The sequence below is a fragment of the Osmerus mordax genome, chromosome 27 (assembly GCF_038355195.1).
Source record: "Osmerus mordax isolate fOsmMor3 chromosome 27, fOsmMor3.pri, whole genome shotgun sequence".
In the NCBI taxonomy this organism is placed as follows: domain Eukaryota; kingdom Metazoa; phylum Chordata; class Actinopteri; order Osmeriformes; family Osmeridae; genus Osmerus; species Osmerus mordax.
In genome coordinates, this window is record NC_090076.1 from 2765540 (window position 1) to 2793105 (window position 27566).

A 27566-nucleotide genomic window follows, 5' to 3' on the forward strand; every position below is an offset into this window, starting at 1 on the left:
TTTATTCTGCATCAGCATAGAGTCCAAGATCTTAAGGCCGATATATGCTTCTGTGTTTTTCGAAAAACGGACACATGGGAACGCCCTCGTCTCCGTGGAACGCCCTCTACGAGCTCTCCGTCAGCCCTCGGAGAGCCCCGGAGAGCTCGACGTGCACCTACTGAATTTTCTAACTATCCGTCATAATTTCGGAGAGCGACGGAGAGCTACGGAGACCCCCTTGGCTGTGAGTGGTCAGTATTAAGAACCGCTTGCGTCAGGGGCGGGGGCGGGGTTGCCATGATAAACAGGACGAACAGAATCCTTTGACCGCCATTGCTGTACGTTTTTACAATTCATATTTCAGCTAAACAGTACATGTAAATCAGCATCTGAATTAAAATGTGACGAGAAATGGGCAGTGTAGTTGCTGAAAATGTGCGTATTTTATTGATGAAACGGCTAATTTGTAAATATGCTCAGACTTCTCGATAACCTAGGTAAATAAACTCTCCACGACGACTTACAAAAAAACGTTGCACCACCTACTCTTCTGGAGGTGAATTGTTTTCAGCACCCACAACCTACGGAGAACCATAAACGAAGTCTATCCGTCCGTATCCGTGCGTATCCGTGCGCCCGCCCATCCGTAAACGGAGACGCAGAAGCATATTTCGGCCTTTACACGCCACTCCTATCATGCGCTCCCAAACTCCTCCCATGTGGGAGGCATGGGGAGGGTTGAACTGCCATGTGCAGCTTTCCTGGTTTATGTAGGGGGAGTGGGGGAGTCAGATGGCTGAGCGGTGAGGGAGTCGGGATAGTAATCTGAAGGTTGCCAGTTCGTTTCCGGGCCGTGCCAAATGACGTTGTGTCCTTGGGCAAGGCACTTCACCCTACTTGCTTCGGGGGGAATGTCCCTGTACTTACTGTAAGTCGCTCTGGATAAGAGTGTCTGCTAAATGACTAAATGTAAATGTAGCTTTGGATGTTTGGCTCTTTCATCACTTCATTGAATCCTAGCCCCTTGCTGGCCCCAACAAAATTTGTGCCACAGTCAGAGCGGAGTGTCTTTGCTTGACCCCGGATGGCGAAAAACCTCTAGATAGCGTTAATGCAGCTTGAGCTGTCCATGGACTCAATGATTTCGATATGAACAGCACGGACGTTCATCCAGGTGAATAATATGGCCCTGCGTTTGCTCTGGGCCTGTCCTCCTCTGGTTCTGCGAGCCGTTATGTTCCATGGCCCAAAGACATCCAATCCGACATGAGTGAATGGAGGTGACACGCAGAGTCGTTCTTTAGGCAAATCTGCCATCTTCTGCTCCTGTACACTGCCACGGAGCTTCCTGCAAGTGATGCACTTGTGTAATACCTTACTAATGCACCTTTTCCCTCCTAGTAGCCACAGTCCTGCCTCACGTATGGCTCCTTCAGTGAAGAGACGCCCTTGATGGACAACTTTCTCATGATGATGGCAGATCAGAAGCAGGGAGACGTGGTGGACATCGGGTAAAATAAGGGGGTGCTTCTCATTGTTACCCACCTCTGCATTGGGTAGTCTGCCACCAACTCTAATGATGCCTCCTTCGTCCATGAAAGGATTCAGTCTTGAAAGTGGACTGTCTTTACACACCGCTATTGTGAGACAGTGCTTTGATTTCCTCAGGAAAGGTTGTTCCTTGCACTGACTGGATGATGATGTTGTTTGCTTGCAACAGCTCTACGGCAGTAGGTTGATCACAGTGATGCCAGCCTTTGCATTTCACATCTTTTCCAGCAGGAGCAGACTTGAATGAGCGGGCCACATGAGAGAAGAGACAGCTTTGAGGAGGGTGGTCCACCGGGAGAATCTCTCAAACCGCTCAGGGCTGAACTGCTTTACACTTGTTTGAGTGGCATATGTTGCTGCTTCAGGACGGATTTCAACGTCGCGATCAGATGAAACGGCTCTTGTGTGATTGTCCTTGAGACACGCTGTTTGCACAAGAATGTTGGTCCTGTCAGACAGAAGGTGTTCGCCAGCTGTGATGCTAGAACTGGTCTTGAAGCGTAATCTGCTGGGTTATGCTCAGTAGGCACATAATGCCACTGCTCTGGACGGGTGAATTGTCTTATCCTTTGAACTCTGTTATGCACATATACATAGAAGCGCTTGGTTTCATTATATAAATATCCTAGAACAACTTTGCTATCACAGTAGAAGTCTATGGCGTCTGGCTCAAAGTCAATTTCATCCACGATGAGTTCTCCCATTTCTACTGCAAGCAATGCAGCACATAGTTCAAGCCGTGGTATAGTGAGGTCTACCTGAGGAACTAACTTTGCCTTTCCTAGGATAAAACCAAGCTGGCAGGTCCCATCTTCATGCGTTGTTTTGAGGTAGGCCACTGCATCTGAAAATATGCAGAGTTCCTTTCTTTTGGCCTTTGACAAAGAGGGCGTTGTATAGGCCCGAGGGATGTGTAGCTGTTCAAGGTCCTTAAGTGAGTGACGCCATGTTTCCCACTCCATCCTCATATTCTCAGGCAGAGGTCCCACTCAAGGCTGTCCACTGAGAGTTCTCTGAGCAAGAGCCATACAGGCTGTTTACTGTCGATAGTACACCACGTTGCGTGTATGGCTTGTCGTTGTCTGACACCTGGAAGCTGAACATGTCTGTTACAATATCCCAGGTAAGTCCGAGGCTGCGTTGTGTGTGTGGTGTTTCTCCATTGAGGTCGAGATATTTTATTTCTTTAGCATGATCCTCTTAGGGAAGGCTTTCAACACAGCATAGCTGTTGGAGGCAATTTTGTGAAGCCTCAGATTGGACTCAGATAGCAAGGCCTGTGTACTCCGAAGGAGGCGAGCCCAGCATCCACATAGAAATTGCGCTCTATGAAATGCCCAGCAGCAGCACCGTATTCCTGTTCACAATCTCTTGCAGCCCGTCTCATTATCAAATATTTTCTGCATGAAGCCTATGAATTGTTCTTTCATTTTTGGTTTCTTTTCCAGGGTGCGGCGCAGAGAGGATAGACGACTGAGGGACTGCTCTTTATTATTTGGGAAGTGTGGCCTGGGATGTTTAAAGGGAAGAGGTGTGACCCAGCTTTGGGCCTCATCTTTAGACATGTGTTCATCCATAATTTTCTAGAATTTTTCATCTTCTATGGAAAGAACAAGTTTGTTGTCATCTTTAGTTTTCTGAAAGACAAGGTTTCCTAATGTTTTTTCCTTTGTTTTGCTTTTCAGTGTGTGTGAGATTTTAATGTGGTTGGGGCATGGAGTGAACAGTGAGGGGCGTCCATTTTCTCGTACATTAGTCTTTGCACTGAAAACGTTTGGCTTGTGGGCATTTCCCAGGCACATCTCACCTACTAACACCCAGCCAAGATCAAGCTTCTGGGCGAAGGGGGCGTCGTTAGGCCCATTGATGTGTTGTCTGACTTTATGTGCTCTGAGCACATCTCTGCCTAGCAGTAGGAGGATGTGTGCATTTGGATCCAGGTGTGGGATTTGTGATGCAATAGACCTTAAGTGTGGATGTTGCGTGGCCACTTCAGGCGTGGGTATTTCGGCCCTGTTATCCGGTATTCCGTTGCATTCAATCAGAGTGGGGAGTGCAAAGCTGTTGCCACCACTAATTGGTTCTATGCGAAAACCGTCGGCCCTTCTGCCGCTCGTCTCCACTACACCAGCACAGGTCTTTAAAGAATATGGTGCTCCGGTGTTGAAAACTTCAAAAAGATCGAAAAGGTTGGACCTGGCCAATGACCTATTGCTCTGATCATCGAGCATGGCATACATTCTTGTATCCATCTCAGGCTTCCCGTGTGGATAAACTTTTAACAGACAAATCTTTGCACATGATCTTCCTGTGCGGCCTTCTCCACAGACGTCTATGCAGTTTGTGCTGACATTAGTGGATTGTTCCCGTTCTGCTCCCTCCCAGCCGTCCTTTACAGCAAGATCAGCGGCCTCTGATGACCAGGCGGGTGGACCAGGATGCAGAGCACTGATGTGATTCCTACTGTCACACTCCACGCACTGAAGTTCAGCTTGGCACTGTTTTGCCAGATGAGTGCTAGATGCACAGCACTTAAAACATATGCCATTATCTTTAAGAAATGCTTTTCACTCCTCCAGTGTCTTTAGCCTAAAGCCTCTGCACTTTTTAAGAGGGTGGGGCTTATCGTGGATAGGACAGTGCTTAGCCACATCATCGGATTTGTTTTCATTCTCATGACCAGTAGCGGAGTCTACTTCTGTCCTATGCACTGCCACAGCCGTTTTGTTATTGAATTTGAGTGTTGGCCTGTCATGTGAATTGAAGCTGACGCGGGACAGAGTAAAGCTAGGGTTGTTTCTAATTTTTGCTTCGAGACACACAAAATGGGTGAAGAAAGAGAACGGAGGGTAAGTAACATTGTGTTCGCTTTTGAACCTTGACCCTTGGTAGATCCACTTTTCTTGTAGCCCAAAAGGCAACTTTTCCACTATGGGGTTAATGCCACGGGCTGTGTCTAACACTATGAGTCTGGGCAGATACCCGTCTTCCTTTGCAGAGAGCAGCTCCATTAGAAGATCTCCTAACTCTCGTAGCTTGTGGTAGTCCCTACTGGAAATCTTGGGAAAGTGGTCTAGCTGTTAAGAAGAGACTGCTCAATGGCCTCTGGAGAGCAGTAGACTTCTTCCAGCCGCGCCCAGACCATCTGCAGGGCCACATTGGGGTTCCCTATGTGGACTGATCTGAGCCATTTGATGCAATTGGAGGATTCTTTGCCCAGCCATTTTGACAGCAAATCTAATTCATCGCTTGCGGACAGGTTCAAGTCATTAATGGAATTTAGGAATGATGACCTCCAAGCTCTGTATGACTCTGGGAAATCGTCAAATTGCTTTAGGCCTGTGCTGACAATTTCCCTGTGTGCTAAATATCTAGCCATTTTCATCATGTCGTCAGGTGGACATTGCGGTGTGGGCGTGTATGGAGAGTAAGGGAATCCAGGAGTGCCTAGTGGGACGCCGAAATAAAGTACATTTTAGACACACTTCTCAAGCTTTTATTTATTACATTATTTCCAAGTCGTATTAGATCACGTTATAGCCATTAATAGGCGTTTGGTTTTGTAGGTTGAACATATAAAACACAGGCCACATTTCTACACTGATATGTAAATTGAAGGCAGTGTGAATTTCGTGGCATTTCGTTTGAATATACAGTTGACAGTAAGCTATGGTAAGTCTGCATTATGGAAGATTTCTGTTACCAAAATAACTATTAAGCTTTCTTTGCCTGGCGAGAACAACGACGGAGCTAGGTGTTCATAGTTTATTTAATCCGATACAATGCGTTGGAAATCATACTCAAATCACAAGAAAAAAAGCAACATATTTGATGAGTTCCATCTAGAATAGCCCTATATTTAGCCCTATAGCCTATTTCTAAAAACCAAGTGAAAGGAATACTATACAGTGACAGCACACATTTCCGTAGAGTTTGCATCATGTCTCTGATTCTAATTGGATTTGTACCCCATTCTGCCACTGCAATGCCTTAACTCACACGCTCGCAACCATATAAATCTATGCTCGCGACTGGTTGTCGCAAAGTATGACGTGTACAGCTAATTGCAAGCGTGCACGAGGTCTCGGAGCTAGGAAAAAAAAGAGCCACTGTTTAAAGCTAGACCGGAAGAGTCGGAAGTGGAAAGATGGCGCGGTCCAGTTTCGCGCTCTCGCTTGCCTCACTGCGCCACTGAGCACTTTTCATAGAAGTGAATGGGGACACCATCTTGGAAGACAAAAGTTGCTTCCTCTAGTAATATTAACTCTATGGGTTGCCGTGACCAACAAGACGAACAGAATCCTTTGACCGCCATTGCTGTAAGTTTTTACAATTCATATGTTTCAGCTAAACAGTACATGTAAATCAGCATCAGGAAAAATTATTCTATGAAAAAGCTAGTAGTATGAGCCAGGTTCGAGAATCGAACAAAAATTATTGGGGGAGATAGTTTTGTAAATGTTGACTGGAGTTAATAGAATAAAAACGACCGGAAGAGCCGGAAGTCTAACAAGAAATGCAATACCACCTACATCCACCGGGGCCGTTGCTTCAAGCCGAGGGGCGAGGGGTGGGGGCTTGCAGCAACCCCGCCCCTGACGCAAGCGGTTCGTAATACGGACTAATCACAGCCAAGGGGTATCCGTAAAATGATGGACAGATAGTCAGGAAAATCAGGAGGTGCACGTAAAGCTCTCCGAGGGGCTCTCCGAGGGCGTTCCACGTCGGAGAGGGCGTTCCCTGTGTCCGTGAAAACGGAGTAGTATAAATCGGCCTTTAGTCTTAGTAGCCTCATTTGCAGGCTTGGGGTGTAACGGATTACATGTAACGGCGGTACGTAATCGGGATACAAAAAAAAGGTAAATGTATTCCGGTACAGTTACAACAACAAAAAAGACGTAATCAGATTACAGATATTTATAGGAAAAATTGGGATTACAAACAGGATTACACATATAAAATACACATTTTAGATTAAAAAAATTAAGAACATTATCCTGGACACAAAACTCCCCGAGAAGACAACCCAGAAGCTAACTCTATGCCCAGAAGGCAGCAGTGAAGTCGATATGATGACGAGCTCAACAAAAATGCGTTCAATGGCTGGAAATATCGCCACTTTTTTGTGTTAAAGTCTGAAAGTGTAAATAATATTACAGTACAATGCAGCTTATGCCTCCCCGCAGTGAACATGCTGTCCCTATCCAAGGAATCCACATCCAATTTAAAGAAGCATTTACAGGTAAAACCAACATTTCTAAGCTAACTTCTACACGACAACTGACAGTTGGGCTACAGTAGCTGATACTGTAGTTATGACAGTTGGATGTCAAACATTAGCCTTGATCTTTTTAAATAGCAGATTATGGTTACAGTACATTTTGTGTACAGTTACAATGAACATTTTCTAGATTATCATAAACAACAGTTTTCTTAACTAACTTGTATTCGGAGATAAATACCAGAACTACTGTAACGTCAGTTAGCTAGTCTAAGGTTACAATTATTTAGCTAACCTGTACTGTTCGTCCTGTGGGGATTTATTTTAAGATAATGACCGCCGGACTATACAACTTCTTAACAGTTCTACAGTAAAGTACTGCACTTCTTTTTCAAAAAACAGTAATTACACACTTTTCTATTAGCCATTACTGATATCAATGCAGCAGCTACTTTAGATAGCTTCGTTTATTGTTTCCATGGTAAGTCTTTTTTTGTTGTTTTCTTTCCAGAGGAAGCATGCAAATCACTTACTGCCGACCAATGACAAGCCAAGTGGATCTGGAATCACTGAAAACGATGGACAAGAGGCCTTACATCCTCCCTTCAAACAATCCAAACTTACATTTGGGCACAGTAGCACATCCCAAAGTACAGTCAGTAGACTCATTTGATTTTGTAATTGATGATGTTCAGCCTTTCTCCTTGGTTGAGCAGGCCTCTTTCAAAAGGCTTGTAGAGGGAATCAGTGGTGGCAAAACAGTAATGAGCAGAAAGACATTAGTACAGCGTATTGAGAGGGAATTTGCTGCCATGAAAGACATCTTGACTGCAAAACTGCAGTAAGTGACAAATGTGTGCACAACAGCAGACTTGTGGAGTGCACATAATAAGTTTTTTTGGCATGTGTTACGCACTACTCCCGTTAGGGAGGGGAAGCTACACCCCGCCGCTCAAGAACCCCCCAGCGGTCAGAAAAAGAGGCATGGAGTCGTGGTGCAAGCAAGGGCACAGACACAAGGTCACCGTCAAGATAAGGGCTTTTATTAGCCACGGCGATAGTAGGGAGAAGGGGCTGGACGGGACCAAAGCAAAGAAAACAAAAGACAGCCCACCCTTACCTGTCCCAACTACCAACCAAACAATACTGACTGGCGCTCGAGCAGAACACCCTAACCAAAATACAGGGGGTGGTCCGCCCAGTTCTAACCTGATGTGTTTAGACAAGAAAGTTACCCTACGGGTGACGTAAGCCCAGGGCGTCTTGCCTAACACACAAGGTGCTTCCCCTCCTCCATGGGAAGACAAAAGAAATAAGGTTAACAAAAAAAAGGGTTATCAAACAACAGTGAATTACAGTACAACACAAAACAGTTATCAACTAACGGGTCTCTCAGGTTTCCACAACCTTCACAGCCAGCACAGCCAAACACACCAAGAAGGAGCTCTCCAATGGACAACAAGGCCGCCCCCTTTGACAGGACAAACAGTGATAGATATACAGCTGAGGGACGACGGGATTGGATAACGGACAACAAGAACCAGCTGGACAACGGGTAACGGGAGGGAGGAGTCGTTGGTTGATGAGTGGTAAAAAGGGCGCCACATGTAGAGAATGGAAACAGAGCAAAGCAAACACGCACACACAAAACACATGACAGGACTGGGGATGTAACAGCATGACATCCCACTTGATTGAGGAGGATACAATGGAGAGGAAGTCTGCAGCATTGGCCTGTGCACGAGTGAAGGGACGTCATACTTTCGATGTCATTGCTGCAAACATCAGTGAAATACATGATGAATACAAAATACAACGCAAAGTAAGGGCTACAGTTACAGACAATGGGAGTAACTTTGTTAAAGCTTTCCGTGAATTTGAATCAACTGAGGAGGCAGCAGCAGATGAATTGGATGATGGAATAAGGTTCTTAGATATGGATACAGTTCTGGAGATGGAGGGAGATGAGGAGCTTCATTTTTCTCTTCCCCCTCATCAAAGATGTGCAACGCACACACTCAAACTGATTGCCACCAATGGGGTGGATAAAGCAGCATCAACAGGGTCATCTGGGAAAATTTACCGAAGCGCAATGGGAAAGTGTGCTTCCATCTGGAATAAGGAACATCGGTCATCAGCAGCTGCAGAAGCAGTGCAAGATATTGCCAATATGAGGGTTTCTGTTCCATGTGTCACAAGATGGAGCTCTGAATATTTGGCCATTTCTAAACTGATTAGACTTACAGAGGATCAGCTGTGCGACATCTGCGGAAGGCTTGGAGTGCCCAGGTTACACATTCATGATATTACTTTTCTCAGGGAATATGTATGTGTGTTACAGCCACTTGCTCAATCGATTGATCTTCTACAGGGGGAGAAAAAGTGCTATCTTGTGTTCCTCATTCCAACCATCTTAAGCCTCAAGTCCAAGCTCTCTGAAAAAATGCCCCATGTTACCTACACAGCAAACATCCTCACTGCAGTCATATTGAGGCTCTTGATAATCGCTTTGGTGCCATACCGAGTAGCCATGATGCAAAAATGGCAACAACCACCATGCCAAAATTTTGTTTGTGTTGGCTCTCTCCAGAGAATAAAGAGGATATGTGCAAAATAGTGATTCAGGAAGCAGCATCTTTGGAATCCAGGGGACCTCCTGCAGCTGAAATGAACACCATCTCTAAGAGATGGTGTTCTGAGCATGAATCAGATGAGGAGTTCTTTGTGTTTGGGAATAGTAACAGGGCTGATAGAGGGACAGCGGAGGAAGAGGTTCGGCGGTTCCTCGATGATACAGTGAAGACCATGGATTCCCTGCATGCATTTCCCTTGGTTAAGCAGCTGTTCATAAAATATAACACTACTCTGCCTTCCAGTGCCCCAGTTGAACGTCTGTTTAGTTACGGAGGAAATGTACTTACCTCATCTCGTAGCAGAATGTCAGATGAACACATGGAGCAAGTCCTCCTCCTCCGTTACAACAGAATGTTTTACCCAAAGCTACAATTTGATTGACTTTATGCCTTCAGTATGGAGGCACATGCCTTTGGTCCTTTTGATAAAAAAAAAACAGTGGATGTTCTACATTTTCTTTCATGTAAAATACGCTTTTTAAAAAAACACTGAGCAGAGGGCACGTTTTGATTCTTAAAACTTGGTTTCCTCGTCTTTCTTTTCTAAGGTTACATTTTGCTGTTGACTTACAGAATACACTTAAATTAAAGCCATTTTATTGATGTGTCTTTTCTGTGTTCTTCATTTTCACATGTGGCATTGAAGTAATCCAAGTAATCAGATTACATTACTTTAATATTGTGATACTTGGATTAGGTTACTGATTACAATTTTTAACAGGTAATCTGTAATTGTATCGGATTACATTTTTTAAGTAATCCTCCCAACCCTGCTCATTTGGTCATTGATAAGTCCTCCTGCTTTGGGTTTTGTTAGCTCCTATTTTATTCAACGTGACTTGATAGTCGTTCTACAGCACACAGGACACATCTGGACAGACATTATCTCCTGCCAGAGTTAGGGTTATTTATTTGAGGAAATCATAACACACTTATGTCTCCACTCGGTTATTGCTGAAAACTAAGAAGAGAATGAACATATTGCACACATTTAGTTCACTTAAAGTCCATTTAAAAGACGATATCTGCACTAGATTCACTGACTTAATTTCTGCAGACATCTTTCATCTTTCATAACTTGATGTAGACTACGATAGCCTTGTCCCTTTTGCGTAAATCACCATTGGAGTGACTGGAGGTATATTAGACGCTTGTAGTACTTGAACGACAGTCGACAGTCACATACTGCACCTGTCTCCAACAGCTTCCAACATACAGGTCGTCCTTGTCAAAGATACCAGGTTGTAGAATGGGTTGGCCTTTAAAAGCAAGATGTGGTTTGGAGTAAGAGGCTCTAAGTCTTTCGGGTCACTGGTGACTGTCGTGATCAAGTGTGGCTGTTTAAGATGGCCTCTACTTCACATAAGATTTTGCAGTAGGGCTGGGCGATATGGGTAAAAGATTATCACGATAGATATTTATATTTACATTCAATAACAATAATTAAGACAATAGACCACAGATCCGTAGTAGTAGCAAAACAAGTTTTTCCCTACACTCGGCATAAAGTTTAGGCAGCGCGGTGTGAGAGAAATGTTTGCAGCCAGGGAGCACGTACATGGGGTCAAGTAACTTAAGCTTTTTTTAAACCGTGCTTTTTATCAATACCTTGGCGCAAACTCACACTTTTTGCATGGTCCAACAAGTGATTTTGCTTCAGGTGGTAAAAAGGTTTGTCGTTACCAGACTTGGTAGCCACCTGTTTACGACACAATTTGCACTGAACATTGCTCTGCTCTTTGTCGGATTTCCAAAAGCCAAACCACTTCCAAATAACTGAAAAAGACTGACCCTTTTTCTCAATAATTTCTTCATTGGAAGTTGCTCCCTCGCCATGGCTATCGCTGCCACTGTTTTCGGAAACAAGACTCATTTTCCGCTACTCCACTCGAGGTGCTCAGTGTATTTTAGTGGGCGTATACCATTTCTCCGCAACTTCCTGCTGCACCACAGAAATGTAATGGACTGCTGTTCCTAATTATTCTCTATCGACATTATTGAAAATGAATTAATGTTACGATATCTTTATTGAGGGAAGTCATTACTTCGATAATATCTTTTATCGCCCAGCCCTAGTTTGCAGTCCCTCTTCGTCTAAAGTCTGCTGTTTTAACATAGAATGGAGCACCTGTCTACGGATCTTGAGATGCTCCCATACTCTTCCATGGTGCGATGCTCCAGGGGGACTGAAACTCCTTTTTGAAGTAAAGTTCCTTGTACTTTGTTCTGATTTAGAGACGAGAGGGCTTTCCTCAGTTCTCTGTCAGCCCAAACAAAATGTGTTCCATTATGGGACCTTATCCCTTTCCCTTGACCTCTTCTACAGGTGAAACATCTCAACGCATTACAGTTTTTTCCAATTGCTTAAGCACAATTTTGAAAACAGGGCTCACTTTCTCAAAACACAACACACGATTCACACAACCAGACACACAAGTAGCAGAACACCGATATTTTGCAAAATAAAACTTCGTTCAAATAGTACTGCACACTGATGAAAATATTTACTCTATTTTTCCACATTGTCTTCGTAAAGGTTGCATTTTGTGCAGAAAAACTGAACATATTTCAGGAACACTTTAGAATAATGGTCCGTTGTTAACGAGTAGCTATGCAGGAATTAATAGGTAGTACTACTTTAACACCGAACGTACATTTTTTTTCAAATGCTTTTTTTTTTTTTTTTACTTAACACACAAATCCAAGAACTGCACACACAAAATGCAAAATGCCTCGCTTCTCTTGCAAAATGAAGCACTGCATTCAAAATATCACAAACACGTCTCAAAAGCAAACATTTGTCTCATGTTGCAAACAATTTTACCATTATATTACATTTTGGGATATATCATATACACACAGTTATTCAAAACCTAAAGCTCCTCTTTCATGAGCTCCTATGTACATTTCTGTACAAGATTGAAAGTAAATGGCAGAGATGATGAAAACTCATGGTAAACACGAAAACAAGATTGAAACCAGTTTTTTTTTTACTGTAAGCATTTGTTGTTGTGAATACAGTATTACACAGTACGAAAGAAAGAGTGTAGTAGGACATAAACCAAACCTAATTTTGAAAAAGGTGATTACAGAATGGTGTGTGTGTGTGAGCCATGAACTGTAGCATACAGTAATATATACTATTTTCTACAATATTGTCAGAATGTCTTCTTACAGTCAATGTACTGTTGCACAGTATGATACAGTAATCCACCAGACTGTGACCAATCATGCAGTGTACTGCAGTCAATGGATGCATGGGTGCTAAAATATATGTTTGTGTATAGTATACCGTGTGTTGTGCTGAAACAGCTATTATGTGTACATTAGAACAAGTACATTACAGTAGATTGTTACATACCTGTTATCATTTCTACAGTAAAGGTTCAAATTATACCCACCACTCAATCGACTCAAATCGACTATTTATAGGCCTATTCTAAAGCCATGATTGGTTGGTGTTGAGTAAAGTAATGTGTGTTTGCACATGTGAGGAGTACTAACTCCTGTTGACCATGTTAAGAGTAAAAAAAACAATTTTTAGTTTGAGGACTCCTCAAACTAAAAATTGTTTTTTTTACTCTTAACATGGTCATAACATTTCAGAATCTTGTGCCTCAAATGGGTTCTTTGTGGAAACCAGTTTATGAATATTATATCCCCCAAAATACGTTAGCTACAGGTTGAGATTGTGACTAGTACTCTTACCAAAGGATGGATGTATGTCCTCTGTTTATTTCAATCTTAAACATTGAATAATACAAATAATTATAATTTGTTTAAAAATCTTAATAATTAGGAAGTGATGCTGACACGCTCTTGATTGGATTAATTACATTACATTTAGCAGATGCTCTTATCCAGAGCGACTTACAGTAGGTACAGGGCCATTCCCCCGAGGCAAGTAGGGTGAAGTGCCTTTCCCAAGGACACAACGTCATTTTGCACGGCCGGGAAATGAAACTGGCAACCTTCGGATTACTAGCCCGATTCCCTAACCGCTCAGCCACCTGACTCCCTAGTTCACTATTATGAGCTATTCAGTGTCAGTTCAATATGTCTCAGACTCCAAAGACCTACCTTTATGTTACAGTAGCCGCCTGAGGAGGGCTTCTCTTTAGGATATGAATTTAAACATTGATGTTCTCTTGTCAAAAACTATTTGCATCCTTAATGAAGACATGGGCTGCATTTATGTTGCGATAAGCACAAAACCACATCTTCCAGATTACAATGTTTGTTAGAATATCACTAGTACCTCACAGAAATGTATGCCTGTACAGTATGTGTCAAATATAAAATTAAATGACTTATTATATTACTTGTGAAAAACATGTTAACTCCTCACTAATTAATCAAGCGTTACCTTTTCATCCCGCAGGAACTAGTAGTGATGTGGATCATTATTTTAAAGTGAAAAACATGTTAACTCCTCACTAATTACTCAAGCGATCCCGCAGGAACTACTAGTGATGTGGACCATTATTTTAAAGTGAAAAACATGTTAACTCCTCACTAAATACTCAAGCGTTACCTTGTCATCCCGCAGTAACTGTGATCTGGACCATTATTTCAAAGTGAACTGAATTGCAAGACCTACAACATAAAACAACTGCAGTGATTGGGTCCAAAGAATAATAATTATATGCACTGGAAGATTTCCATGAAATTGTAAAAGAAAATCCTACATAATGCAAAAATGCACACATGGGCATGCAAGAATAAAGCACTTTAAAATATGTCTGAATTAAACATACTTGGTTTGGCACAATGATGAAACCTAGCATCAAAAACAAAAAATCTGTATTTTGGAATGAAAAGTTCAACACATTCAACAAACTGTGATGAGAAACTGAGTCAAACATAATGGCTAAATAAGTAATAAGTAAGTACATGGCTAACCCTGACCCAAACCAACGTATAGGCCTACTCACTCTATAATGAGTCTAGCATTGGCCACTACTGCGAAATACAACAGCAACGCAATTCCAAAGGGATGAAAATGATGAAGGAAGAAAGAAAAAATGGCAGGACAATAAAATAACTTGCTAGATAACCCAATTCAGAGAACAGGAACGTGGCCCAAAACGCTAGCTACAGTTGTTAAAGCCAGGCTACCTGTCGGCTAGCTTGTAAAAAGTCCCATTCATACAAGCTGTATAGTATTGCAATCGAAATTCGCACTCATTCTAAATTCTAGTGAAATTCACCTAGTCGTTATCTAAGGGATTATGTTAGATAATATCAGGTGAATTCCTACAAAAAAACGGGGGCGATTGAAGCTTTTCCTGGAAGATAAGGAAGGGGTCAAAACCCCTTTCTCTTGTCGGGAGTAGGAGATGGGTGTGACTGGTACCGTGATTTGTCCGTTGGGTCTGCGCTACAGTAGTAAGGTCAGTGTCGCATTCTGAACACCATTCCCCCTCCTTTAGGAAAATTACATTGGATTAATAAATTGTTTATATTTTTTCCATTAGTACTTATTTTACTAAGCCTTTAGGACAATTGTTGTATGCTACAGGGATAATAATAGACTGTTTCCAAAGTTTAGGGACATACATTGTTATTTGGTCACTTGATGTACTGTAAGTAAAAATAGGACGTAATTGCTCTGCACTCTGTTTCAGCACTCTACCACTTATTTCATCAGGGACAGAACTCACTTTAGTTTTATACTGTTTAAATAGTTTAACTACACATTCCTCATTAAAGGAAGCTGATAGGCTCTCATCCTGAAGTGAATGGTATACATCTGCATTCCTTATGCAACAATCCTGTTCTTCAAATATAGCTCACTTCCACTCTTTTTCTACGCCATTATTTAGACTCGTCATACATTTTAGGCTAGGCATTGGTCCAAATACCTATTATGCCTAGTTGGACATGTGTCATACCGCTGCATATTCCTTACAGATTTTTCCAATGCCCAGTTATTAAAATCACCCATAATAAAAATTGGGGCTTCTGGAGATAATGTCTGAAATTTTGGGGCATATATACACAATATACACAACAGACACAAATACTTGGGGAAACTTTCTAGGCAAGTAGTGTGGACGGAGGGATACTGTGAGCATCTCAATGTCCTTCTTGCATAGTCTCTTACCACAACAGTCTTACCAGCGTTCATTTATATATAAACATACTCCTCCACCCGCTTCTTGACAGTTATACCTGCATCAAGGTCAGTAGGCTACGAAATGGGCTGCATTGATTAATATTTCCTTATCAGAGTCTGATTTCAATAGCCATGTCTCCGTAATTGCAAGCAAATTTGTCTTGACAATGAACGTGCATGTAATTCCTCAATCTTGTTGCGTAGAGACCAAACGTTTGCTAAAATAATGGACTGTTATGGAATGCGAGACAACGGTCTCTTTCTTATTCTTTCACGTACCCCACTATTCTCCCTCACTTCCTCGGTCGTTGACTAGAGTGGACTTTAAATTGAAATATGTGAGTAAGATCCCTCTGGTCAGGGAAAAAGAAATCCGCAGGTCGGTTCACTGACGAGAGATTCTCCTGTGACAGCAGAAATTCAATGTTAACTTTGTAAGAAAAAAAGGGATGTAGCCTGTTGATGCTTAGCCTCAGTGGCGGTTCTACATTGAATTACACCCAGGGCGAGACGCCCTTCGCGCCCCCCCCCCCCCCCCCATTGAAATCAAAAGGCTGTTGTGGTAAGACCGATTATGTTCTATACAGCTAAAACAGCCTGGGGTCAAATTGATACCAAACATGATAGGAGGGTTACATAAACATGCCCTTACACGCTAAATGTCTGTTATTACATGCTATATTATTATAACTTTTAGGGAGGAACACTTTTAGTTATGAGGTTAAACTATACTTTGTCACGAAATATAGTTGTAGCAAATAGCAAATGTTCGTCTTTGAAACTACCTACAGATTTGAAAATTCCGTTGGCTAATTACAGGGCCTAACCTACATAATGAAAAAAAATTATAACTGAACTTGTTACAGTTTTGTTGCAAAGCACACTATTATGGTGAAATGTTATCTCGTGTTTGTTGAGTTAAAACCGAAATATTGTTGTTGCATAGCAAGCATCATAGCAAAAAGGCTAACAAACGTAAGAGTTAGCCTATACCCATTTTTTTTTATTCGCCATTTCACACAATTAAAAAAAAACTAAAATGTGCAGGAACTTTAGGCCTATATTTATAATATTATGAATTGTCTGTTCCATTTGGGAGACCCAGTCAGATGAGCTGTCTGTCCCTCTCCCCTTTTTTCACACAGCTTCTGTACACGGCACCTTCTCAGCAAGCAGGGGTGCCTGCAGCTGCCTGAAGGGGGCGCCAATTTGCCAATTCCCCACACAGTGAAATGATAGAAAAGAGAAAACCGCTTCGCGGCACAGAGATTCTTTTAAATTTATTTTCTGCTCGTGCGCCCCCCACGTGACATGAAAAAATGCCTCCCCGGGCGGCTGCCCGGTCCGCCCGTGCCTAAAACCACCCCTGCTTAGCCTATTCAATTTAGCATCCCTAATGATCGAACAATAATGCTAATAATTATTATGCTAATAATGCTTGCTAATTTAAATTAAGTTAACTGGTGATTTTCGTTGTTTGTATTCTTCCCCTGCTAGCTACAGTAAATTGCACGTCTGTTGATTCGATAGCGATTACTGCCTTTGCTCACGACGTTTCTATTTTAGGTGCAAAAAGCTGAATTCCCATATCTCTTGAAAGCTTCCCTGCTTGACTTTTTTTTGTGTAGATTTGACTGTAAAACTGTAAAATTATGAACTTTGTGACATGACGCGAAGACATGGCTGCCGCCTAATACTATGCGGTCTACCGGGCGACATTCTCACTCAAATTTCATGACTTTCGTGCCCCAAATCAAAATTGTCTCCCCATTGATCTGTCACATCAGACAGATCAATAGAATCGCTTTCTCTCTTAAAGGCTGTCCTCCTCGACCTTTTTGGTCTTTTTAAATCGAACTATTTGTACAATGTATAATTTTCTGCCACCATGCTGCGCGCGCATCCCGAATGTTTACAAGCAAATAATTGGTCTATAGCAGTAGGGCTCTTCAATTAGTTTGGAGCTGGGGCCGGTTCTTGAAACTGAGGCAAAGTCAGGGGCCGGAGGATATGAGTAATCACGGTAACAAATAAAGAAATTACAACAACATACTGAAGGAGTCAACATATTCTATTTGTAAGTGCATATAACAACATATGCCCAAGAGGCTGCATATGCCCAAGGATTCAAAAATCAAACCAGGTGAGCAATAACCAAGCCATATTAACAGACAATTGGAGAAAATGCAATTAACTAACAAAAATGGAAGACTAAGGGCGGTGGGGGCCCCTGGGCTTGGGTCATTTTCGGGCCCTACCAACTATACATGACTTTAAATAGAACAAAATGATACATACACAAGCTATATGTATTTAGAGCTGCACGATTCTGAACAAACAACTAAACAAAATAACATGATTTATGTTAATTGCTGAAGTGTTGCTGAATTGCTGAATGTTTAATTAATCTGAATTATTAAAAAAAAACTTGGTTTGAATGCATGATTCAACTACTCAAATACTTCACTTGTTTCATGGATGAATCCGCATTTTTGAACGAATCTCCTGAATTAACGATTCAATGACTAAATGTTCCCCAATGACAAAACATTTTTTTAAGTCATTATTCCATGGTCTGGAGTATTATTGACCGCCTATTGAAGAGCCCTGGTCTATAGGCTACTGACCATTTACATTAAGTTGTTACGTCTATTAATTGGCAGCATTTATGCCATTTAGAACATACTTTGAGTGGAAGGTCTCTTTAAGTAGCCTAACCTTATTGCTTTAGGGGAAATAGGACGAAAATATGTCCAATATTACATTAGCTATTAGACTATTACATTAACCTGCTCCGAAATATAGGGTAACAGTGCGTTCACACTGTGCGTTGCCATCGCTCGCCTTCCCACAGTTCACCACGCTCGGGGGCGTTTCAAACAGATTAATGTAGAATCTAGTTCTCTAAAGTCACTGTTGTAGTTGTCATGGCCAAGTGTGTAGACTTGGGTTTACGTACTCGCAACTTCGATCAAAATACAACTTCTATACAAAATACAAAACTGTTTAATAGACATACACGTTGACGTGTAAAAAAACTTTTTATTATATTATTCAAAATCTCTGCTAATCTGTCGATACGATAGGGAGTTCCAGCCGGGCTAGCTAGCTAGTTACCACAGATGTAAGTTACGTAATGTGACTAGACTGAATTTGAAAGTACAAGCACCAACTGATTGGGGCGCAGCCTTGAAGATAACTTGCCTGCTAGGCATGTCACCATCACTTGATTTTGTGAAAAGGAGAAAGCACCTTCAATTTTCTTTTTTTCTAAACATCTGGGGAGGAATGAAAAAATATCATTTCAACGAGAACTTGAAGATTAGACTTCCTAGTAAGCATGTGGGTGGAAAGGTCCATCTTTGTGTCTGGAGTCCTACCCAGAGTACTTCCATGACAACTGTAGGAAAACCAAAAGGCAATGTTACATGCTTTACCAATGGTTTTCGATGTGACTTTTTAAATCACTTTGTTTTACAGGTAGCACAACTTCTCAATGATCATTGTTCTTGATCTTCACACTTGCCTGCCTGTCTCTCTTTTTGGTGTGTGAGTGTGTCAGAAATATTAATCTATCAAGCATTGCACAGTCAGTCGGTGAACAAGTTTAAGAAAGCTTTATTGCTTGCGGCCGGCCCACAAGGAGACAAAAACATCACACGCCATTGTGCTACAAAGTTTGTCTGGTTCACAAGTCTTCAGGTAAGACCATTTATTGGTGAGAAGTCTCCTCCCCTGCATATCAGCTGTCAATATGATCGATCCCAGAGACAGAGTGCGCATGCACGTGGAAACTTACCGAGTTCTCCGACCCTAGGCTTGACCATATGATTCACTCAACACAGATAAGGTTTATTGCACCTCTAGTATGATAATGGTCAACCTAGGTCAGTTTGTTTAGGTAAGCCTAGTGTCATCTATAGGTCATGTGGGGAGAGGGCTCTCTACTGACAAAGGAATGCTAGCACCAGTATTTTCAAAATATAACCTTACATTCTAAATTTCTCCGACAGCTCCCCCCTGAATATACTGAAACATACAGGTTATAACATCAAACCATGGTTAATAAAAAGTAAAACATAGGTAAAAGAAATAAAGTCATCCAGTCAAATGGCAAGAATGCATTCAGACATAATGGGTTTTGCCCTATAGGGTTTTCCCGTTATCACTTAATCTAGTGGTCATTCGACGTCAATGCACCTCATAGCAGACCTGGACTTCATCTCAGATCTCCTTAACCACACAAAATCAAATAGAAACAAACATTGCAACAAGGAAATCAATACAGAAATTATCAGGATACTAACATGCCTACTTGTTGTCTTCATGGTCATTTCTAAAACCAACAAACATTCAGTAAACTGTCAGTCAGGTTTTTCTAAGACAGTACAGTGTAAGTTACATTTACATTTATTCATTTAGCAGACGCTTTTATCCAAAGCGACTTCCAAGAGAGAGCTTTACAAAGTGCATAGGTCACTGATCATAACAACAAGATAGCCACAAAACATTGCGAGTAGCCAAAACATGAAGCACACATTGTGAACAACCAAAGTAAGTGCCAAAGGGAAGAACCATAAGAGCATGTAGTTAAACAAGTTACAATTAAACAACATGAACCGCTATACGTGCAAGTGTACCTGTGGAAAAAACAAGCAACAATAATAAAAACAATATATCACAGCGAGTACAAAAAATTTAAAACAGTTACCACTAACCACGAGTCAGTGTCTCTGATGGAGGTGGGGAGTTGATTCCACCACTGGGGGGCCAGACAGGAGAAGAGCTTGTGTTGGGACCGGGCGGTCTTGAGCTGTGAGACCACCAGGCGGTTGTCTGAAGAAGACCGTAGGTGACGGGTGGGGGTGTAAGGCTGCAGGAGAGACTTGATGTAGACGGGTGCAGTCCCGTTCACTGCTCGGAAGGTCAATACCAGGGTCTTGAATCTGATACGGGCCATGATAGGTAGCCAGTGGAGAGAGTTGAGGAGCGGGGTAACATGAGAGCGTCTGGGTAGATTGTAGACCAGGCGGGCCGCTGCGTTCTGAATCCTCTGAAGAGGGCGGGTTGCACATGCTGGGAGACCAGCGAGCAGCGAGTTGCAATAGTCCAACTTGGAGAGGACAAGTGCTTGGACTAGCAGCTGGGTGGAGTGCTCAGACAGGTATCTCCTGATCTTCCGGATGTTGTAGAGGGTGAATCTACACGACCGGGAGACCGCAGCAATGTGGGCCGTGAGGGAGAGCTCGTCGTCCATGGTAACCCCAAGGTTCCTGGCAGAGGATGAAGGGGTCACCGTCGCAGATCCCAGGGTGATTGAGAGATCGTGGGAGATGGAGGGTTTAGCCGGGATGATGAGAAGTTCTGTTTTGGCGAGGTTCAGCTGGAGGTGGTGCTCGGTCATCCAGGCGGAGATGTCTGTGAGGCAGGCCTTAATCCTAGCTGAACCCAGGCCCTGATGTCAAAGCTCCTCTCCAAGTCAGATAAGCATTTCTCTTCCAGATCAGGGAGTCATAACCCTCAGTTAACCAAACAAAAACCTGTTTAACCCTTAAGTCACCCCAGATTTTGTCTCCAGATGTACTCCCCTGCAACTTATCTCCATTTTATAGATGGCAAAAGAAGCTCACCCTTCCTGAAGGTGACCTCCTACAGAGCGGTTAGGACCTTAGGTCAACAGGCCTCTCCCGCCTGCTGCTAAGACACACTTTGGCACACATTCTGAAATCTCCTTAAATGTTCTCAATTTCTGTTTCTTTTCAAATTAATATCAATTTTCTGTAGTACAAACAGGTTTCTCAAAAAACAAAACATTAAGCTTTAATGCTACTCCCAAATAATACTTCATTAAGTCACATAAAATGAAACAGTATTGTTATCTCCTCTTCCGACAGTCTATAACTTATTCTCAAAACATTCAAACTTCTGCCCTGGAACATAACAAATCAACTGGAACATCTTTACGTTACTGGTAGAACGTATCATGATAGGAGTGTTTGTACCTAAATTGTATTCCACAGCAAACGTTGTTTACTTATATCGAGATTAAAGCTTCACTTCCGAATCTATTTGACATTTGCATTGTTAATAATGAAACAGTTAAACCATTTAGTCAATACGTATTTAAACATACAAAACAGAACGTCTTCCCAAGACAATTCCCATTGTTAGTCCAATTTGCTGAAACGGGTGCCATGATTGTGTATGCATGGTGATTGTGTAATCGTCTCATAGGCAATGTAGTCTAGTTGATTAAAACGGCAACCCCAACGCACTGTACTATAGGCACAGCGCAGAGTTTTCCTTGATTTGACGCAGAACGCGTTTCCTTTGTTTGACGCTATCAAACAAAGTTCACGCTTGCAATGACTCACATGTACCATGCCATCTCCTCGATTATCACCTCTGAAACTAGCTAGGAATGACCCCATCACCTCGGGTCATTTCCAGGACTTTACGTTTCAATTCAGTCACCACAATCCAGTCTCCTTAGGTCAGCGGACCTCTCACTGGATGAGACAGCATCTCCCGCCTATCTGTGAATTTCAGAACGAAGTACACTACACAGTAATTAAAATTACATTCTCACAGAGGTCAGTTGAAAGCAACTGACTCGTCGTCGCCCATTCCTGAATCTTTACAACATTTCTTCAGCTCAATAAAGTTCATGCATATTATGTTTTCTCTCAAATAGGGTATGCAAAAAAGTTTTTTCTTAAAGTTTTTCTTGAATAGTTTGTAAATCTATATGGTGTAAACACTCTTTTGTTATCTCCATCCCTCTTGTTTGAGACATGATTCATCCCATGGCTCAAATCAATACATAACGAAATAGATTCTAGAGTAACAAGTTCCTCCTGTTAATTTACATAACCCATCATTTTGGTGATATTTCTTGCATATCTCTAAAGACAGTCTCATCCACATTTCCTAATGTTAAGACATCTTGTGTAGCTGACTCTTTGGCCACATCTGCTTTAGCATTCCCAGAAAAAATGAAATCAATGTTATCAGTATGAACTTCTAATAGAGCAAACTAATTCTTTATAATCAATATCTTCCCTTGTAGATCATTCCCTTATTCATCATGCAAGAGCAATTCCCTTTTCAAACCATAGTATAGGGAAGACTATTATGAATATTAGCAACAGTAAGCTACACATGGTACCACGGATGTCACACTACTACGGACAAGGAAATAGGTCACCCATCTTTTCTACTTTTCCCTGCTTACTGTCTCCTATCTTTTTAGCCTATTTAGTCTACACCCTATGTCTCTGTTGGCCGTTGGTTTCTTCACTGAGGTTGAGACGAGCCTCTCAATTTAAAGAAAGACTCCCCTTTGTAGTCAGACTTGTGCCTCAAGACTGTGGTGAGTAACTAATCTGTCCCTGTATCAATGTCCCTTACTTTCTTACAATGTGACAAGCGTCCCCAAAATGTCCTCTCTGCTATTTCTGCTATCCAGTGGGTGTGGTGATTAGTACCTGATATGGTCCTTCCCAACTTGGGATGGACCAGTTCTTTCCTTTGATAACTTTAATCAATACCCAATTTCCTGATTTGATTCCTCCACTCTTTGGTTTACTGCTTCACCTGGAGCAGAATTTAGCAGAAGATATCTCTTTTCTAGTTAGCATTTTTTATAGAATTGGTTAACGTTTTATCCGCCTCTTCAGGAATTTTGACTACTTCTAGTAGAGCCAACACAAGTTCTTCAGAATTCTTATCTTTCCAGGTGATCATTGCCCTGTTTATCCATTGTTGAGCAAACACATGTAGAACAAGACAATACATCATCATTTGATATTCAACTCCTATTAGTCATGGCTAGAAATGACAATCTGTTTCTTTGTTCCCTTCTTTAGAAGATCAACTGTTAATCTTATTTCTTTTACTCAAAAAAAACTTTTCATTCTTTTAAAACAGTTAAGTTTAAGACCTTTATTATTTTAGATTCTCTTTTTATCAAATCACACCTCTTTTTGTCAAAGATATAATAAAAACCATTGTCCAATATCCCAAACCAGAATTGAATCTGTATGCTTCTTAAATGAAATATAGACCACATAATGTACTTAATGTAGCCATTAACCAAACATATTTCCCCAACTATATTTTCTATAAAGGTCAGATAGGTAGAACTTCATAACTTGCTTTGGCTGCAGTCCAAAACAAGCTACTTAGTTCCAACCATCACAACCACAATTCATCAGACTTAATGAGTCTTCCCAAATTATTTCAAAACCAAAAGTCATAATTACCCTCTTTATGGACTAAATACAACCTTATCACAGCCTAACTGTTCATCACAAACAGTATGCCAGGTTCTTGATAAAACAACAACAACAACATAAAACCAAATTACAATTAAAATCCAAATAAAAGTATATCTTAGTTATTTTCTCTCTCTCATTTCATAACCAAATTGCATCTACCTTTATCAAAACTCTTAAAAACCCTAGATTTTACTATTTTGACTTCAAATATTAGCCCATATACCTTCAAGTATATGCATAGTTCCCTTTTCAGAACATCAAAGTGTCAATCATCTCTGTTCTCGCATTATTTCATAAACTTTCATGATCCACTTTAAACCAATTTTTCATGTAACCTTCTAATCATTTCCTCATAATATTTCACATTTCCTTAAACCAAAATAAAACAACATCAAACTTCAAAATAACCCAAACTGGAAAAATGCCATCAATTGATTCCATGCCAATGGATATTTGATGTGCACGTGGTTATTAAAATCAGATGTAAATAATAATAAAGTTACAATTTCAAATGAAGTCAAACCCTTAAACAAAACACATTCCCTTTCTGTTCTGAACACAAAAACTTCCCAAGGTTGCAAATATCGAATGAATCTCGCCTTTTGATTTCAAAATCAACCCTTTACTAGTTATCTGACCCACATGTAACTATCGTTATCATAACTTTGTTTCATGAAATCCATGTTTAGATAGGTTAAAAACTTCTCTTAGACCAAGTAATTCATGCTAGAATTATGCTACGACTCGTAATCACGTCAATCAAACAATGCCCTTAAGACAAAAGAAAATATAAATTCTCCCTTTTCATTTCTAAGCCCTTTAAGTTCACAATTTAACAAGTGTAACATAAGCCCATAAAACACAAAACCTTACTCTTTAACTTCTCAAAAGTCTTATTAAAGCATGTAATACAGAATACTCCTTTGAATATGCCTATATTATTTGCCAGCCCTCGCATGCGTAATGCACGGTCAACCTTCTCAATTCAAAATTTGCGGACCAAATTAACCCAAATGAAAATATTTAATTTGAATATTTAGTAGTTTGTATATGATTTAATGTAACACTTCTCATTTCTCAATTACTCTTATTTTATTTGAGTTGATTCATTCATTCTCGATAGCTCGCCCCGGATGGGGGGGCGGTTGCTACCAAATCTCACGTCAATGTTCTTGGAAAAGTTGGCAGCCCTGTGATTAGCCTGCACCATCTCACAACTTGGACCTGAATTAAGCAAATGCAAGAGATATAATTGCACGTAATTTATATTTAACTCAAAAATCGTTTGGCTAGGATTTAATAACATGTTTATGGCACGTGTCTACCACCATACTCAGATACTCAAAACAAATATCTCAGCAACAATAAACGCACTTATGTAGAACTCCACTCTCTAATGGCATGTCAAACGCCTTTACCATGTGTAAATTACAATTCCCAATTCATCAGCAATACTATGTCAATTCCAACCAATATACATTTACAGGTCAGGATCCATTTTGAGTTTAGTGCACGACTTCACAGCGGAGTATTTCATCCGACTATATATTAACCAGTGATTACTCTTTAACGACTTCACTGCAGAGTTTTTCATCCCTCGCGGTATATAAAAATAAAAAACAAGTATTCTTCGACTATATATATACAATTTATTCTTACCTTGTCCATCGAAAGCTGTGCCTCTTAGCTAGTCCAGAATTCCGTCACCTTTCCACCATCCACCCCCCCCAAAAAACGGGCCTCTTTTTAAACAGCCATAGTTGCTGCGAGGTTCTCCATTGTCATGCACGTCTGCACGATTTCAGGTCTTGGTTCTGGATGATGGAAAGGGTGTTGGAATGCGGCCTTTGAAGGACCAAAATGTCAGAAATATTAATCTATCAAGCATTGCACAGTCAGTCGGTGAACAAGTTTAAGAAAGCTTTATTGCTTGCGGCCGGCCCACAAGGAGACAAAAACATCACATGCCATTGTGCTACAAAGTTTGTCTGGTTCACAAGTCTTCAGGTAAGACCATTTATTGGTGAGAAGTCTCCTCCCCTGCATATCAGCTGTCAATATGATCGATCCCAGAGACAGAGTGCGCGTGCACGTGGAAACTTAGAGTTCTCCGACCCTAGGCTTGACCATATGATTCACTCAACACAGATAAGGTTTATTGCACCTCTAGTATGATAATGGTCAACCTAGGTCAGTTTGTTTACGTAAGCCTAGTGTCATCTATAGGTCATGTGGGGAGAGGGCTCTCTACTGACAAAGGAATGCTAGCACCAGTATTTTCAGAATATAACCTTACATTCTAAATTTCTCCGACAGAGTGTGTGTTTGAATCTGTCATCTGTCATATTTATGTACACTTGACATGAAAGGGAAAGTTCACCCCCCAAAAAATAATAAATAGAAGATACAGTGCAAGACAATCCAAAGACCTCCAACTAAAAGTGGCATGAAACTGCTCACATCAAGATCTGTAGATTATATTGAGTAAGCAGGTTATGATTTGTTGGAAAAAGCATTGCTGTTGACTTTTTCAAATGTATTTTGTGTTACAGGGGTGGCTGTAGAGGACCACCTCTATAGCCACACAGACACAGGACGGGAAGGTAGGTTCCAGGGTTATTGCGTAAAGCGAATATGGTAGGGTAGGTATGGCAATGTCCAGGCAGGCACGGGCAGGGTGGGTCAGGCAGGTTGGCAGATGAACAGAGTGATCCTGGAGACACAGGCAAGATAAAAGTAAGAGACAAAAAACTTGTAATACTCAGACAAAGCTTAGTGTGGCTGATAACGTACTACCGTAGTGCCTAAACAACAATCTGGCGATGAATGACAGGAAAACAGGAGTTGATAAGCGATGGGGCTGATGAGTTGATGGGAAACAGGTGCTGAGACCGGGGAGTATGGAATGATGTTATTGGGGCCAGAGACCAGAGCCACACCCACCACAGGCACACATAGTAAAACAAATGGGGAGACCAAAACAAGTTCCTTCTAGGGGGGCAGAGGTGGAGGGCATGACACTTTGAGCACCACAAGTTGAGTGCCATCTAGATCTATAAAATTTGAGAGAAAGCAGACATCTCTACAGCTATATCTCAAACTCAGCAACTCACATCAAAACAATCTAGATGGACAAATAGCACATTTTTAGGTGAACCCTTCAACATGAACTATTCTTCTAAAATAACTAAAGAATAATTTCTTACATTTACAACAAGATGACTTTCTGTTAAAGGTTTTCATTTTTCCATTCTGTTAGGCAGGAATACCTTTAAACATACTATATGTACCTCTGCTGAGGTAATGCCAAATCACAAATCTTTAAAAAATATTTTTTACAATATTTTTTATTGTTGTCTTTGCAGCAGCAGTATGAATGTGAAATGTGGCTGTCCTAAAGAGTAAGAAAGAGAGGTGAGAGGATTTACTTGACAAATTGCTAATGCTTTTCTTTCTCATTGCCACTGCAGCGATGTACTCTGTGGAAATCACGGTTGAGAGGGACAAAGTTACAGGTGAAACTAGAGTGTTGTCCACCAACACACTACTGCCCGTTGATCTCTCCCAAGGGGTGAAGGTATATGAGGATGAGCAAAAAGGTGAATGTTTACTAAAGATGTGAATTATACTTTTGTATAAAGTACATTACTTTATACAGTAATGCACAAGCAGAACATGTTTATCAAGGAGCTAATGCTAAGTATATTACTATAGAAAAAAAGCCAATTGCTAATTTGAAATTGAAGTGTCCAATCAAATACTTGCAAAATATATATATAGCA

General features: G+C 41.2%; 1 protein-coding gene across 4 annotated transcripts in view; it reads left to right on the forward strand.

The window, feature by feature from the left end:
* The window catches only part of palm1a (paralemmin 1a), a 111860-nt gene that overhangs the window by 72377 nt on the left and 11917 nt on the right, over nucleotides 1–27566 (forward strand). For 2 of the 4 annotated variants that reach the window (XM_067230824.1, XM_067230826.1), the window contains exons 7-8: nucleotides 26337–26387; nucleotides 27255–27383. The exons of 1 other annotated variant lie outside the window; for it this stretch is intronic. In XM_067230824.1, coding sequence (XP_067086925.1) covers nucleotides 26337–26387; nucleotides 27255–27383 — 180 coding nt within the window. The remainder of the gene's footprint in view (nucleotides 1–26336; nucleotides 26388–27254; nucleotides 27384–27566) is intronic. One more of the 4 variants, XM_067230825.1, reaches the window with a different exon arrangement.